General features: G+C 43.9%; 2 protein-coding genes across 6 annotated transcripts in view; one reads left to right on the plus strand and one right to left on the minus strand.

Moving 5' to 3' along the window:
- Window positions 1-1,909: 1,909 nt before the first annotated feature.
- On the minus strand, window positions 1,910-9,937 carry TMEM69 (transmembrane protein 69). Of its 3 annotated transcripts, none has more exons than XM_033916261.1 (3): window positions 9,169-9,237; window positions 4,133-4,200; window positions 1,910-3,062 (listed from the first exon to the last, which is right to left on the minus strand). In XM_033916261.1, exons 2-3 carry the CDS (start codon window positions 4,178-4,180, stop codon window positions 2,352-2,354), a joined length of 759 nt encoding a protein of 252 aa, XP_033772152.1. In that variant the 5' UTR covers window positions 4,181-4,200; window positions 9,169-9,237; the 3' UTR covers window positions 1,910-2,351. The 3 variants fall into 3 exon arrangements, with proteins under 3 accessions (XP_033772152.1, XP_033772151.1, XP_033772150.1); XM_033916260.1 differs by lacking the exon at window positions 9,169-9,237 and adding an exon at window positions 9,808-9,937 and having other exon boundaries at window positions 1,911-3,062; XM_033916259.1 differs by lacking the exon at window positions 9,169-9,237 and adding an exon at window positions 9,528-9,676 and having other exon boundaries at window positions 1,913-3,062.
- Window positions 9,663-13,636, plus strand: part of DPH2 (diphthamide biosynthesis 2) — a 51,375-nt gene continuing 47,401 nt past the window's right edge. Inside the window, exon 1 of one of the 3 annotated variants that reach the window (XM_033916258.1) lies at window positions 9,663-9,698. The gene's annotated coding sequence lies outside the window, so the exon portion shown is untranslated. Of the gene's footprint in view, window positions 9,699-9,808; window positions 9,948-9,982; window positions 10,216-13,636 lie in introns of those variants that run through there. The other 2 variants (XM_033916256.1, XM_033916257.1) reach the window with 2 other exon arrangements.

Raw genomic sequence — 13,636 nt, forward strand, 5'->3', positions numbered from 1 at the left:
TCGAACATAAACTAGCGAAGTCAATCTTTTTTGAGTGCAACAGAGTAGAAATAACAGAGAGCATAACCCTTTTTGCTCAAACGCGCCCTCTGAAGAGCTAAGCTATAAGCGAGAACCAACTTGGATCGATCATCCACATGAATCTCTGAAGCAAGAAATCCAGACTGGAAGGGCTCCTCCACTAGCAACCGCATTAGGTTGCCATTCCATGGTTTTTGCAGCCAATCCAGAGCTACCGGTACCAGACTGGGATGCTTCTGGATCTGCTGAATGACTCTGCCCACCACATACAGAAGATCCTATAATGGCCAAGATTGTACCATAGCATCCAGACCTTCCGCTCGACTGTCTCTTTGCCTGTTGAAAAAAAGGGGAACGAGTGTTGGATGACATTGCCATTAGATCCATGACCAGTAGCTCCCATTTGCACACAATGAAGTGAAAAACCTTTGCATTCAGTCGCCATTCCCATGGCTCCAGGAGATTTCTGCTTAGATACTCTGCTTGAATATTGTCTACTACCACGTGCACCATGGACAAGTCCTCCAGAAAGATGGCAATTCACCCACGACGTGAAGACAACTGTCTCTCAGACCACTGAGGGACTTTTGGTGCCTCCTTGGCAATTCACATAGGCCATGGTCGTGGCATTGTCTGACACCAAGCGAACTGCTTTGTTCCTCAGAACCCTCAGAAAGGAGATCAGTGCCAACTGAAATGCTCTGATCTCCAGGACGTTGATTGGCCAGCTGGCTTCCTCGTCTGACCAGCATCCCTGCATCACCTGACCCACACAGAGGGCTTCCCATCTGGCTAAGCTGGCATCCATGGTTACTAGAGTCCACTGAAGAGGATGCAAATTCATCCCTTCCAACAGAAGACTCTCCACAAGCCACCACCGCAAACTGTGACAGGCCAGACTCCTGAGAGGAAGCAAATCATCCAAGTCCTGTGAATGCGGAGACCACTTGGAAAGCAGAGCCTTCTGAAGAAGTCGCATGTGGGCTTTGGCCCACTGCACCACTTCCAGAGATGCAGCCATGGATCCCAGAACTTTTAAATATTCTGAAGCCTGAGGATTCATTGCTCAAAGCAGGGACTTGATCTGAGGTTGCAACCTACGGCAGAAAATACCTGCCTATCATGGTGCCAAAAAACACCCCCAAATAGTCTAGGGTTTGCGATGGCTGAAGATGACTCTTGGCCAGGTTGACTACCCAGCCCAATGACTGAAGAAGCTGTGATACTCTCCTGAAACAATTTTGCCCAAATGAGCCAGTCATCCAGATAAAGATGCACTAGAATATCTTCCTTGCGAAGTGCCATCGCCACCACTACCATCACCTTGGAAAAGATGCGAGGAACAGTGGCCAGGCCACAGGCCTCATGGAATGTTGCTACTATTTGGGTTTTTGCCAGGTACTTGTGACTTGGATTGGCCTCCGCGAAGACGGGATACTGGCATAGATGGACCATTGGTCTGACCCAGTAAGTCGATAACGCTGTTCTAAAACAGCAAAACGAATGAATCTCTGATGAGCTTGCCAAATTGGAATATGCAAATAGGCTTCCATCAGATCTACCTGAACTGGAAATGGTTTTCAAGGGTGATTATGCGGAGGAACTGAAAGAAATCTTGGTGATGTACTAAGCCAAATCGACAACTTAAAAAGTGACATAGACTGGATGGAACTACTCCCTCTGCCTGGGTAACATTTTCTGTCTACACAGAGACAGAAGTCATAACCTGAGCAGCAGCTTTGGTGATATGATGTTTCCCAGCCTTACTGTGGTGTAGAAGTACTTACACCTGGAATTTAAAAAAAAAAAAAGAAAGGGCAGAAAAATCCTACTAAAGTAATGCCCTGTTCCTGATTGGCTGGAGAGACTATAAATCAAAAAGCTCTGCCTTGGGGTGGGAAGGAATTAAATTAACACCAGAGCCTTTCCTCTGGTGCTCTAATCTGATGATATGCCCTGAAATGCAACCTAAATCATTAATCTAGGCTAAAACACTGTTTTGTATTAAACCCTAACAGACTAAAGACTACACTATTGCCTGATTGATTTTACTGAGCTAAGAAAGAGCGCTACAAAAATATAACCTACTGAAACCCAAGTTTGAATACCACCAGGCAAGATGTTCCAACATCACTTTTATAGAATCCTAACATTTCCATTTGTCAAAAAAACATACAAATAAGCCAGACACACTATGAAAAAGCAAAGAGATAAGCAGTGCTGGGGGCTGTTAAAGTCCTGTTTCCTGCAAGCATCTGCATAAGAGAAATGACACAATTCTTTTTATTGTCAAAACATTTGTAGGTGCTAATGTCAGCATCTCTAAATTATCAGTTCTGTCCATCGCTTAAGGATTTTTCTGGATACAAACCTTTAAGAAGTAAAGTGACCACAAGAGATGAGACAGCCACAATTGTCACAATGGCTCGGAGGGCTTTAAACCAGCTTGGATAGCCTAAAAGGAGGGCCAGGTCATAGTGCAGGGCGATCCCCAAGCCGATAATGACAAAGATTGTAGCCTGAGTCAGCAAGTCTTTGTAGAGCAGGGCTATCCAGGCCAGGAGAGCAGGCACCATGCTATTAACCAGGTTCAGCCAGTCTGGTTGGGCAAGGCTGCTTTCCAGAAGAGCAAATCCCCACCTGATACCTCCAAAGAAGGAGAGCATACAGGCCCCATATGCCACCTGTGCAAATGCCACCTCAACATAGTAAACCTTGGTCACTGCCATAATCAGGGGGACTGAAACAAAAGGGATGAGTCCTGCAAAACTCAGGTACAGGGCAGGCTTTGGTGCCTCCTTTAGGTTCCTCATGTCATAGCGTAGCAGGTCCAGCTCTCGCTGTTGGGGCTCTTCTTTGGCTTTCCTTTTCTTGAACTGCGGGGGGGAGGAGTGGAAGCCCTGAAGCTGGGAAATGGTCAAGGCAGGAGCCTGGCTGGCATTAAAAAGAGCTGGTTTGAAGAGAAGAGAAGCCCATCCCTGCACGCAGCTGCCAGTGGGAAAACTCTGTCTGCTTGACTTCAGAGCAGGAAAAGAGGGAGCCTGGAATTAGAGAAGAGAAGCAAAGCATTTTCTTTTTGTCAGGCAGAGTCACTCCTTATTCCTTTCCATCCTACTAAAGGAAAAACCAGGCCAGGCTATAGATTCTGACAGCTTCACTTCTATCCCAAATACTATCGTGTTTCCCGAAAATAAGACGGTCTTATATTAATCTGTGCTCGAAAAAATGCACTAGGGCTTATTTTCAGGGAAATACGGTATCTACCCTTGACACTTGCTATGTTTAGAAGCCAGGATACCATGTGTACCAGAGCATGACACCAAAAAGCCTTCAAAGACTACCTCCAGAACCACACTATTATCTACCTGCCAGTAATAATGGCATTTCACACATCACATTATTTTCCAAGACAATGCATACTAAAAATGAGTGTCCTGACTAGGATAGGAACCACATCAGCAAGAAAACACTGTACCATGTTATCCCTCCTTTCCATCCCTTTGTGCACCAGAACCCCACTGACCCTCCCACCATGAGCCTTCCCTACCACCGAAGCCTTCCCTCTGCCGCATCACTGAAATTCTGTAACTTCATCCAACTTCATCGCTGTTTTAATGCAATCAGGTTTTCACTGGTAATGGGCTGCTTCGCAGCCTTCTCCGCCAAAATCTTCCCTCTGCCGCATCATTGAAATTCTGTAACTTCTTCATCAGTGATGCGGCAGAGGGAAGGCCTTAAAGCAGCCCGTTGCCAGTGAAAACCTCATTGCATTAAAACGGCGATCACAGTAAAAGCCTAAAGAAAAGAAGCAAAGAATTACTTTTATTCTTTTGCTAAGTTAATGCTATTTTGAATTTATTCTGCGTCAAACAAGTTGAATGAAGTTACAGAATTTCAGTGCTGCGGCAGAGGGAAGGCTTCGGAGGCATGGGAGGGTTGGTGGGGTTCCGCTGCACAAAGGGATGGGAGGGATATTAATTAGGGCTTATTTTCGGGGTAGAAATAATAATAATGTGACAAAGATCTGAAACATGTACGGTATGTTACTTTTGACATTCTTTAATAAAAGGATTTTGAAACTAAAAACTATCTGTAGTAACAAGAAACTCACCTGAAAAACTCTCTGAAAACTGCTTGCTCTTCTTAGGAATGTAAACATCTTTGTTTTATATTAAATTCCTACCAAAAAAAAAAAAAAGCAAAGAAATTAACGTTTCTGGTCTGATGAATATCTGATCTAGTTTTTTTCGTACTTCAGCAAGGTTTTTTGTCCAGCTTACAAGCATTATGGTAAATATCAACTTCTGGATACATTTGCCCAACAATATTTTTATTCCCTTATCCCAGAGATTTACTAGTATGATTGATTATTAGCACACTTCCAAAATTTTGCAGGCAAAGCAACTGCTCATTTATATATTCAGTTACTGTCTGCTTTCTTCAGGCAGAAGTCACAGAACCATCCCATCCTGTCATAAGTGCATTCCCCCAAGCAAAAGATTTTCATAAGTGATTCTCATCTAGGCAGAAATTTTAGAAACTCTGCTGATAACCACGAGGAGATATCAGATTCTCATCACAGGAAAATGCATGCCTCAGCCATCCCAAAAATTCTGAAAAATCTGTAGGAATTTTGTGGCAACACTCTAGGAATTCCTATGGATAAAGTTGCATGAGATCCTGTGTGTGTGTGTTTGGGGGGGGGGGGTGAGGGGGAGGTTCAATTTTGTTTCTTATGTGAGCTTTTCCATTGGTTGCTTACATAAGAACATAAGAATTGCCACTGCTGAGTCAGACCAGTGGTCCATCATGCCCAGCAGTCCGCTCACGCGGCGGCCCTCTGGTCTAAGACCAGCACCCTAACTGAGACTAGCCCTACTAGCGCATGTTCTTGTTCAACAGAAACTTGTCTAACTTTGTCTTGAATCCTTGGAGGGTGTTTTCCCCTATAACAGCCTCTGGAAGGGCGTTCCAGCTTTCTACCACTCTCTGGGTGAAGAAGAACTTCCTTACGTTTGTACGGAATCTATCCCCTTTCAACTTTAGAGAGTGCCCTCTTGTTCTCCCTACCTTGGAGAGGGTGAACAACCTGTCCTTATCTACTAAGTCTATCCCCTTCAGTACCTTGAATGTTTCGATCATGTCCCCTCTCAATCTCCTTTGTTCGAGAGAGAAGAGGCCCAGTTTCTCTAATCTTTCACTTGGCCTTGTTCTTTTTTTTGTGTGTTTGATATTATTACATTATGTTTTGTTAATCAGGTTTTTTGCTCCGCATTTCCAGTTCAAGGTCAAATTACATTACAAGAGGTAGAAAGTTACAATGGACAGTTTGACAGGGACATTCACAACTATTAATAGTTAGGTCATAGTTATAAGTTCAAGTAGATCCTCATTGGCTCATCGTTATATCCAAAGAGTTTCATTAGACAGTCTAGAAATGTGCTTTAAAATACATTATATTAAAATACAGCATAGCCAAATGGAGGTTTGTTATTTATTAAACCTAGAATTAAAATGAACCAGGCTAGGCTGTTTTGAAAGATTTGAAATGGACTGGCGTGGTTCCCTTTTTTCACTACGTGTTTTGTTATTAATGCATTTTGCCACTAACATTATGAATCGGGCAGTTTTTTTTATTGGGGGGGTTCCATTGTGGTATTCTAATTCCCCATTTTTTGCAGATCCTTTCCTCTTTAACTCATCATTAATCCCTCAGCTCTTGGGGACTGTCTGAACCTCACTCCTAACTCACCAAATCCTACATGTTATGCATCCAGTGAAGCAGACACCAGTCATCATAAGATTGATTCAATAATTTTAGTAGATAAGCTAATTCAAGAGGGCTTGGGATAGGCCCATGGGATCTCTAAGAGAGAGAAAGTGATAATGGTTATTGCAGATGGGCAGACTGGATGGGCCATTTGGCCTTTATCTGCCTTCATGTTTCTATGTATTATTTTTTATCCTAAGGCCCTCAATACTCAGCAACTGTTAGAGATACTCCACCCTATCCCTAGCTAACCTGTTTTGGGTATTCATTAACCCTATTCATCAACTCTTGGAGATTCCCTTTGCCTATTCATTCAGCAAGCATCTCTGGAGGGTTCCCTCTCTCTTATTCCCCGCCAGCAAGCTCCTAGAAATACTCTACCCCTTTCCCTCTCAGGGGAGCCAATGCTGAAAAACTGCCATCAGCGTTAACATGCTCTTCATGCCAAGTTTGTGCTTGTTATTGTGTGTCAGGTGCACAAATGGTTTTGGCACAGTACTGCATACTGCATTTAAATGCATGCTAATTTCTTGCTGGCGATCCCTTATGATTGGACAAGCTGCTTTGGAGCGCCGTGACTGTGCAGAGATTGATTCCCCTCAGGGAAAACATTTTTGTGTAATATGGGAGCCTTTTTGGCAAACATTGACACCACATGCTCGCAGCAGACTGTTGAACGGTTAACCTCTAGCTCTCATAGATAACGGGACTGATGCGTAAGAGATACTTCTGTTTGGGGGTGGGGGGGCGATATAGAACTGTATTTTACTACGATGTTCACGATCTGTTCTCTGTTGTTTATATGATTTTTTTTAAACTGAATAAAAACATTTAATAATAATAACAGTTTATATACCGCAGGACCGTGAAGTTCTATGTGGTGTACAATGATAAAAAATGCTACAAATTGAGTAGAATTAACAAAGTTAGAAGCTAGTGATTAACAGCTCTAGAGATCAATTATTGTGGACTAAGATTTTACAGGTCAGTTACCTAAATACTTCAGGAACAGATATGTTTTTAGGAGTTTCCTTAATTCCCCATAAGTAGTAGGCGTAAGCAATTGTTCCAGATCTTTACCCCATAATGCTGCCTGATGTGAGAAAAGATGTTGATGATGTCTTTTAAATTTACATCCTCTAACCAGTGGAGAAACAAAATTCATGTGTGAGCTTCTCTTATGTCTATTGGTTGAGAGAGAGAAAAGGTCAGTTATATATTTAGGGGCTAAACCGAATACTACCTTAAAGCAAAAACATCCATAAGAACATAAGAAACGCCTTCACCGGATCAGACCGAGGTCCATCTAGTCCGGTGCTCTGCACACGCGGCAGCCCATTTAGGTACTCCTTTTTGGAGACCCGACTTTACCGTATCCCTCAATATGATATGCAAGAAGGTGTGCGTCCAACTTGCGTTTGAATCCCAGTACAGTAGTCTCCACCACAACCTCCTCCGGGAGTGCATTCCAAGCACCCACCACCCGCTGTGTGAAACAGAACTTCCTGACATTTGTCCTGAACCTGCTGCCACTCAGTTTCAGGCTATGACCTCTTGTCCGTGTCACATCCGAAAATGTTAGCAATGCTGCTTCTTGGTCTATTTTATCAAATCCTTTTAATATTTTAAAAGTCTCTATCAAATCCCCTCTCAGTCTTCTCTTCTCGAGGGTAAACAGTCCCAGTTTCCACAGTCGTTCTTTGTAGCTCAAATGCTCCATTCCTTTGACAAGTTTCGTGGCTCGCCTCTGCACTTTCTCCAGTAGAGTTATATCTCTCTTGAGGTATGGAGACCAGTGTTGGACACAATATTCTAAGTGCGGTCTAACCATTGTTCTATAAAGTGGCATTATGACTTCTTCCGATCTACTCGTGATCCCCTTCTTAATTATGCCTAGCATCCTGTTTGCTTTTTTCGCCGCTGCCGCACATTGTGCCGATGGCTTTAGGGTACTATCAATCAGTACCCCTAAATCCCTTTCTTGTTCGCTTTTTGCTAATGCCACCCCCAACATCTTATACTCATGTTTTGTGTTTTTCTTTCCTAGATGCATCACCTTGCATTTTTTTATGTTAAAGTTCATCTGCCACTTTGTTGCCCACGTTTCCAGCTGGATCAGATCTTTCTGGAGGTCCTCGCAGTCCCTTTGAGAGGCAACTGCCCGACATAGTTTTGTGTCATCTGCAAACTTTATTATATTGCATGTTGTTTCCTCTTCTAGGTCGTTTATAAAAATATTGAACAAGATAGGCCCAAGAACCGAGCCCTGGGGCACGCCACTAGTCACTTCCTCCCAGTCCGAGAATTTCCCATTTATGCTAACCCTCTGCCTTCTGTTTTCTAGCCATTTGCCGATCCATCTGTGCACTTCTCCTCCTATCCCATGGCTTAGTAGTTTCTTCATAAGCCTTGCATGTGGGACCTTGTCAAATGCTTTCTGGAAGTCCAAGTAAATTATATCCACTGGATCTCCACTGTCCATATGTTTGTTCACTTTCTCAAAGAATTGTAGTAAATTTGTCAAACATGACTTCCCTTTTCTGAAGCTGTGTTGGCTAGCCCTTATTAAATTGTGATCCTCCAAGTGTTGAACAATGTTATCTTTTATCAGTGTTTCAATTATCTCCATTGGCAGCCAAGCTTAAAAAAAAAAATTCTAAAAGCATATTTAGCATGTGAGATCCAGGGCAGGGCAGTGTAGAAGAATTGGTTGAGAGAATGAAGTGTCTAGTGGCACCCCTTCTCTCCCTCCAAACCAACTAAGAACATAAGAATTGCCATACTTTCTGAGTGTGGCTTGTGGTTTTTTTAAAAAAAATTTGTGATTACCATTATGTATTAATAAGATTATATTGTGTGTATATGAAAAATGGATGGAAGAAATTGCATTACAATTAATACTATTATTATGGGGGTGGAGCCTGGGCAGAGTTTGGGTGGGTACTTGGTTGATATTTGTTAGACTTAGGGGGTACTTGGCTTGAAGAAGCTGAGAAACACTGAATTACACGGTGTGTGAAGAAATATTTTCTCCGGTTTGTTTTAAATCTACTACTTAGTAGCTTCATCGCATGTGCCCCTAAGCTTTTGACACAATAGATCACCAATTATTACTTAAAAGGCTAGCCTGGATTGGTATTTCAAACCAAATCCTTGCATGGTTGACGTCTTACTTTACAGACTGCACCTCCACATCTTTAGTTTACATTTAGTAACTTTGGCATTCCCCTTTACTATTGAACATCTACCTGACCCTCTGTCAATCCAATGGCTTTACCGCTTACGCCTACACCTCATTCACCCCATTGATCCTTCTGACATTAGCAGTATGAATTCAAAAGTAGACAGAATTAGATAATGGTTCAATGAAAACATACTTTCCCTCAGGTTAACTTCTCAGCCACAAAAGCGACCAATGCTAAGATCCCTGGCAACTACTCATTGCAGTGGTTCCTAAACCTGTCCTGGGGGACCCCCAGCCAGTCAGGTTTTCAAGATATCCCTCATGAATATGTATGAGAGAGATTTGCATATAATGGAAGTGACAGGTATGCAAATCTCTCTCATGCATAGTCATGAGGGATATCTTGAAAACCTGACTGGCTGGGGGGTGGTTTGGGAACCACTGGACTACTGCAACTCACTCTAAGGCTGCTTTCCTTTTGCCCTCTGATCCACCAGCTCCTTCTCCTCAATTCCCAACCAAATGCCCCGAGGGCCTTTTCCTGCAACTTACCGATTCGTTTCCTTCGTCTCGTTTTCGTAGAACTTGGACAGAGTCCGCCCTTTCCGCTCCCCGAGTCGGCCCTGACCATCCCCCCCCCCCTTCCTGGAAGTCTAATGGTCTCTCCCTTCCGAGGACGCAGGCGCAATGGCCATTGGGCGGGTGATGACCGCTTTTCAGGAGGTGACGCTTCCACAATATGCAAATTCTTCTCATGCATATGCAGAGTAGCTGGCAATTGCATTTTCTATGTATCGGGTGTGGTAAACGGACATTAGCGCAGAGCCCCCACCTTAAAGCTGCCTCCGTCCGACGCTCCTTCCCGCCGGGCCTCGAGCGCCGCAGACGACGTCGACGACTGAGCAGGCCCCGCCCCAGTGACGGCTCGTGCGGCCTCGCGCTCTACGTCACTCGGTCCCGCCGAATCCCCAGGTAGGCAAAAGCGGTGGCCAACATCACCTCAGAGAGGAAAGTGGGCCTAGGAGGAAAGCGCTCTTTTGTCATTCGCTTTGGACAAAGGCCGATTCGAAATGGTCATAAACTAAACTAAGCTACTGATACATCACAAGACGAGGCCAGCGCCCGAACTGAGACCAGCCCTATCAGCAGGAACTTGTCTAACTTTGTCTTGAATCCCTGGAGGGTGTTTTCTCCTATAACAGCCTCCGGAAGAGCATTCCAGCTTTCTACCACTCTCTGGGTAAAGAAGAACTTCCTTACGTTCATACAGAATCTATCCCCTTTCAACTTTAGAGAGTGCCCTCTCGTTCTCCCTACCTTGGAGAGGGTGAACAACCTGTCCTTATCTACTAAGTCTATTCCCTTCATTTTCTTGGAGGCCCAGTTTCTCCCATCTCCAGCCCCTTAACCATTTTAGTCGCTCTTCTCTGGACCCTTCTTCATGTACGCCGACCAGTGCTGGATGCAGTGCTCCAGGTGAGGGCGGCATGATCACCTTCTCCTTAATCATTCCTAGCATTCTGTTCGCCCTTTTTGCTGCCGCCATGCATTAAGCGGATAGCTTCGTCAACTTGTCAACCAGTTCTCCCGGGTCTCTCCGAGTACTGCCCTAGACATCCTATATTCATGTATAACGTTTTTGTTACCAACATGCATCACCTTTCTATGTGAACCGCCTAGAAGTCAGTTTGACTATGGCTGTTAGAAAAATAAAGTTATTATTATAGAAAAAAATAAAAATAAAGTTATTATAACACTTATCCATGTTAAACTTCATTTGCCATGTCACGGCCCATTTCTTGAGCGTCTTTATGTCACATTGTAGGTCTTCGCAACCCTGTGTCTTCACTACTCTCAATAACTTCGTATCATCTGCAGATTTAATCATCTCACTCATCATACCAATTTCCACATCGTTTACAAATATGTTGAAGAGCATGGGTTTAAGCACCGAACCCTGCAGCACTCCACTCATGACGCTTTTCCAGTCCGAGTATTGTCCATTTACCCCCACTCTCTGTTTCCTATCCGCCAACCAGTTTTTTAATCCACGTGAGTATGGTTCACAACTTTTCAAACTAGTTATTCATGCGGGACCTTGTCAAATGCCTTCTGAAAATCCAGATATATAATGTCGACTGGGTTACCCTTCTCTACTCCTGCCTGTTTACTCCCTCGAATAAGTGCAGCAAATTCGTCAAGCAAGTTCTTCCTTTGCTGAAGCCGTGCTGGCTGGTCCTCATCAAATTGTGTCCATCAAAGTGGTCAATGATGTGGTCCTTTATCAGCGCATCTGGCATTACAAATAGGAGAAGCACAGGTGCTATATAACCTTGTATAGAAACACTTAGCTTTAACAGATACTTGGCATTATGAAAAGAATTATAACTGTGATTCCACTTCTCATAAAATTTAATCAAGGATTGGCTTTTGGACTCTTAGTGATTCCAGTTGTGCACTCCTGTGATCTTAGCTCAAAGTATATTCCCGCCATGCTCAGGTAATATCCAAACTCCCTAAAGTAGATCCGGATAAGAGGAGATCTAGGTGGTATATGGATAGATCACTTATTTTAGGGACTCTTACTAAACTGCATTAGGTACTAACATGTGCTTGACACAGCTTAAAATTACATACTGTAGGACAGTGTTTTTCAACCTTTTTTGGGCAAAGGCACATTTGTTTCATGAAAAAAATCACGAGGCACACCACCATTAGAAAATGTTAAAAAATTTAACTCTCTGCCTATATTGACTATATATAAAGTAATTCTCTTGAATAGGAATCAAATAAACACAAAGAAAGTATTTTATAATTACTTTATTACGAAATAAAAATTATAAAAATTATAAAATACTTTATTCAGTGCGAAACCTGGGCCTGTTTGGCTGAACACAAAGCTGATATTCTGGCTGGAATCGAAGAAAGACACACACGTAGCTCTTCGTCAACAGCTCTCAGTCTCTCTCTGTATTTGGTTTTTATAGCATACAAAATTAGACAAATATACCCTCCATCCTTTTTATTAAACCACAATAGCAGTTTTTAGCGCTGCTCTTGACGCTCATAGGCTCCCTGCGCTAAAAACCACTATTGCGGTTTAGTAAAAGGGGACCATATTGTAAAATATAGACAGCAGATATAAATTCAGAACTGTGCATAGTAAGTGAAGGGAAGTTTTCATCTCTGGGAATTTACCCAGTTAACTATTAAGTTATTTGGGCAAATTCCTTTGAAAACTGTGGTAATACTGCCTCCACTTTGCTAAATTTAAAATAAAATCATTTTTCCTACCTTGTCTGGTGATTTCTGGTTGCACTTTCTTCTTCTGACTGTGCATCCAATCTTTCTTCCCTTCTATCAGCCTGTATGCTTTCTCTCCTCCACACCTCATTCCCTCCCCCAACTTTTTCTTCCTCTCTCCCTGACCTTTCTTTCTTTTTCTCTTCTTTCCTTCTGTTTCCCTGCCTGCCCCCTTTCTTTCTTTCTCCCTGCCGTTGCCCAAGCCACTGCCGCTGCCATCGGGGAACAGGACCCACCAATGGATAACAGGCCCCAAAGCTGACGCCGACGCATGCTCTCCCTGAAGTCAATTCTACAATCGGAGAGGAAGTTCCGCCCAGCCAGGCAGCGATTGGCTGACCCAAACTTCCTCTCCGACTGCAGAGTTGACGTCGGGGAGAAGAAGACTTATCGGCTCGATAGATTAGATCGCCAAGACAAAGTGAGTCCTGGGTGATCGACTCACTTTGCCTTGGCGAGCTACTGGCGCCCCTGCCTCGGGCCCCCTGTCAGCTCCGGGCCCTGCGGCACACCAGGCAACATCTCGCGGCACACTAGTGTGCCGCGGAACAGTGGTTGAAAAACACTGCTGTAGGATATGCTCCGACATCCTGCATTAACTGACAAATTAGCGAGTGCATGTCGGAGGGTGGAGAGTGAGTGTTCCTTCTTTAAACTGCGCATCCACATTAACACACATTAACTGGTTAGTATGGAACTACCATAGACCCTGATTCTATAAAAGATGCCAAGATCAGCATGCTTAGCTGATCTAGGCACCTAACTTAATTTTTTTAATTGGCTTAATCAGTGCTGATAATTGTAAGCATCATTAAAATCAGTTAAAAAAAAAATTTTCCCGTAGGTGCCTACCATTTCAAGGCCAACTTACAACGAGGTACTTTGAGGTCTGGAGGGAGGGGGGAATTCCGGTGGCCAAACTTTCTGGTGGCAGGCCTGCCCCTTTCTGATGCATCATGGGATGCACCGGGGAGGGGCCTAAGGCCCTGATTGGCCCGGTGCCTAAGGCCCATGGGAGTGACCTAAGGGATCTGGCCAATCAGAATCTTATGTCAGTCCCAGTGCATCCCAGAATGCACTGGGAGACAAGCCTAAGATTCTTGTTGGCCCAGGCGCCTAAGGCCCCTCCATGGTGCACCCCATAATGCACCAGGAAGGGGCAGGCCCACTATTCAGTGAAGGCGGCCAGCTGGCCAACTTACAACAAGGTACTTTGGATTTTTTTTGGGGGGGGGGTTTCTGGCAGAAGGGATTAGGCATCCCTCTTGCTGAGGAAATTTGCCGGGGGGAGGGTGTTCCGACAAGAAGGACTGGGCATCCCTTCTTCTGGGGGATGTCTTAAGGGGTGGTGCCAGGAC

Source organism: Geotrypetes seraphini, chromosome 12 (genome assembly GCF_902459505.1).
Source record: "Geotrypetes seraphini chromosome 12, aGeoSer1.1, whole genome shotgun sequence".
Lineage (NCBI taxonomy): Eukaryota > Metazoa > Chordata > Amphibia > Gymnophiona > Dermophiidae > Geotrypetes > Geotrypetes seraphini.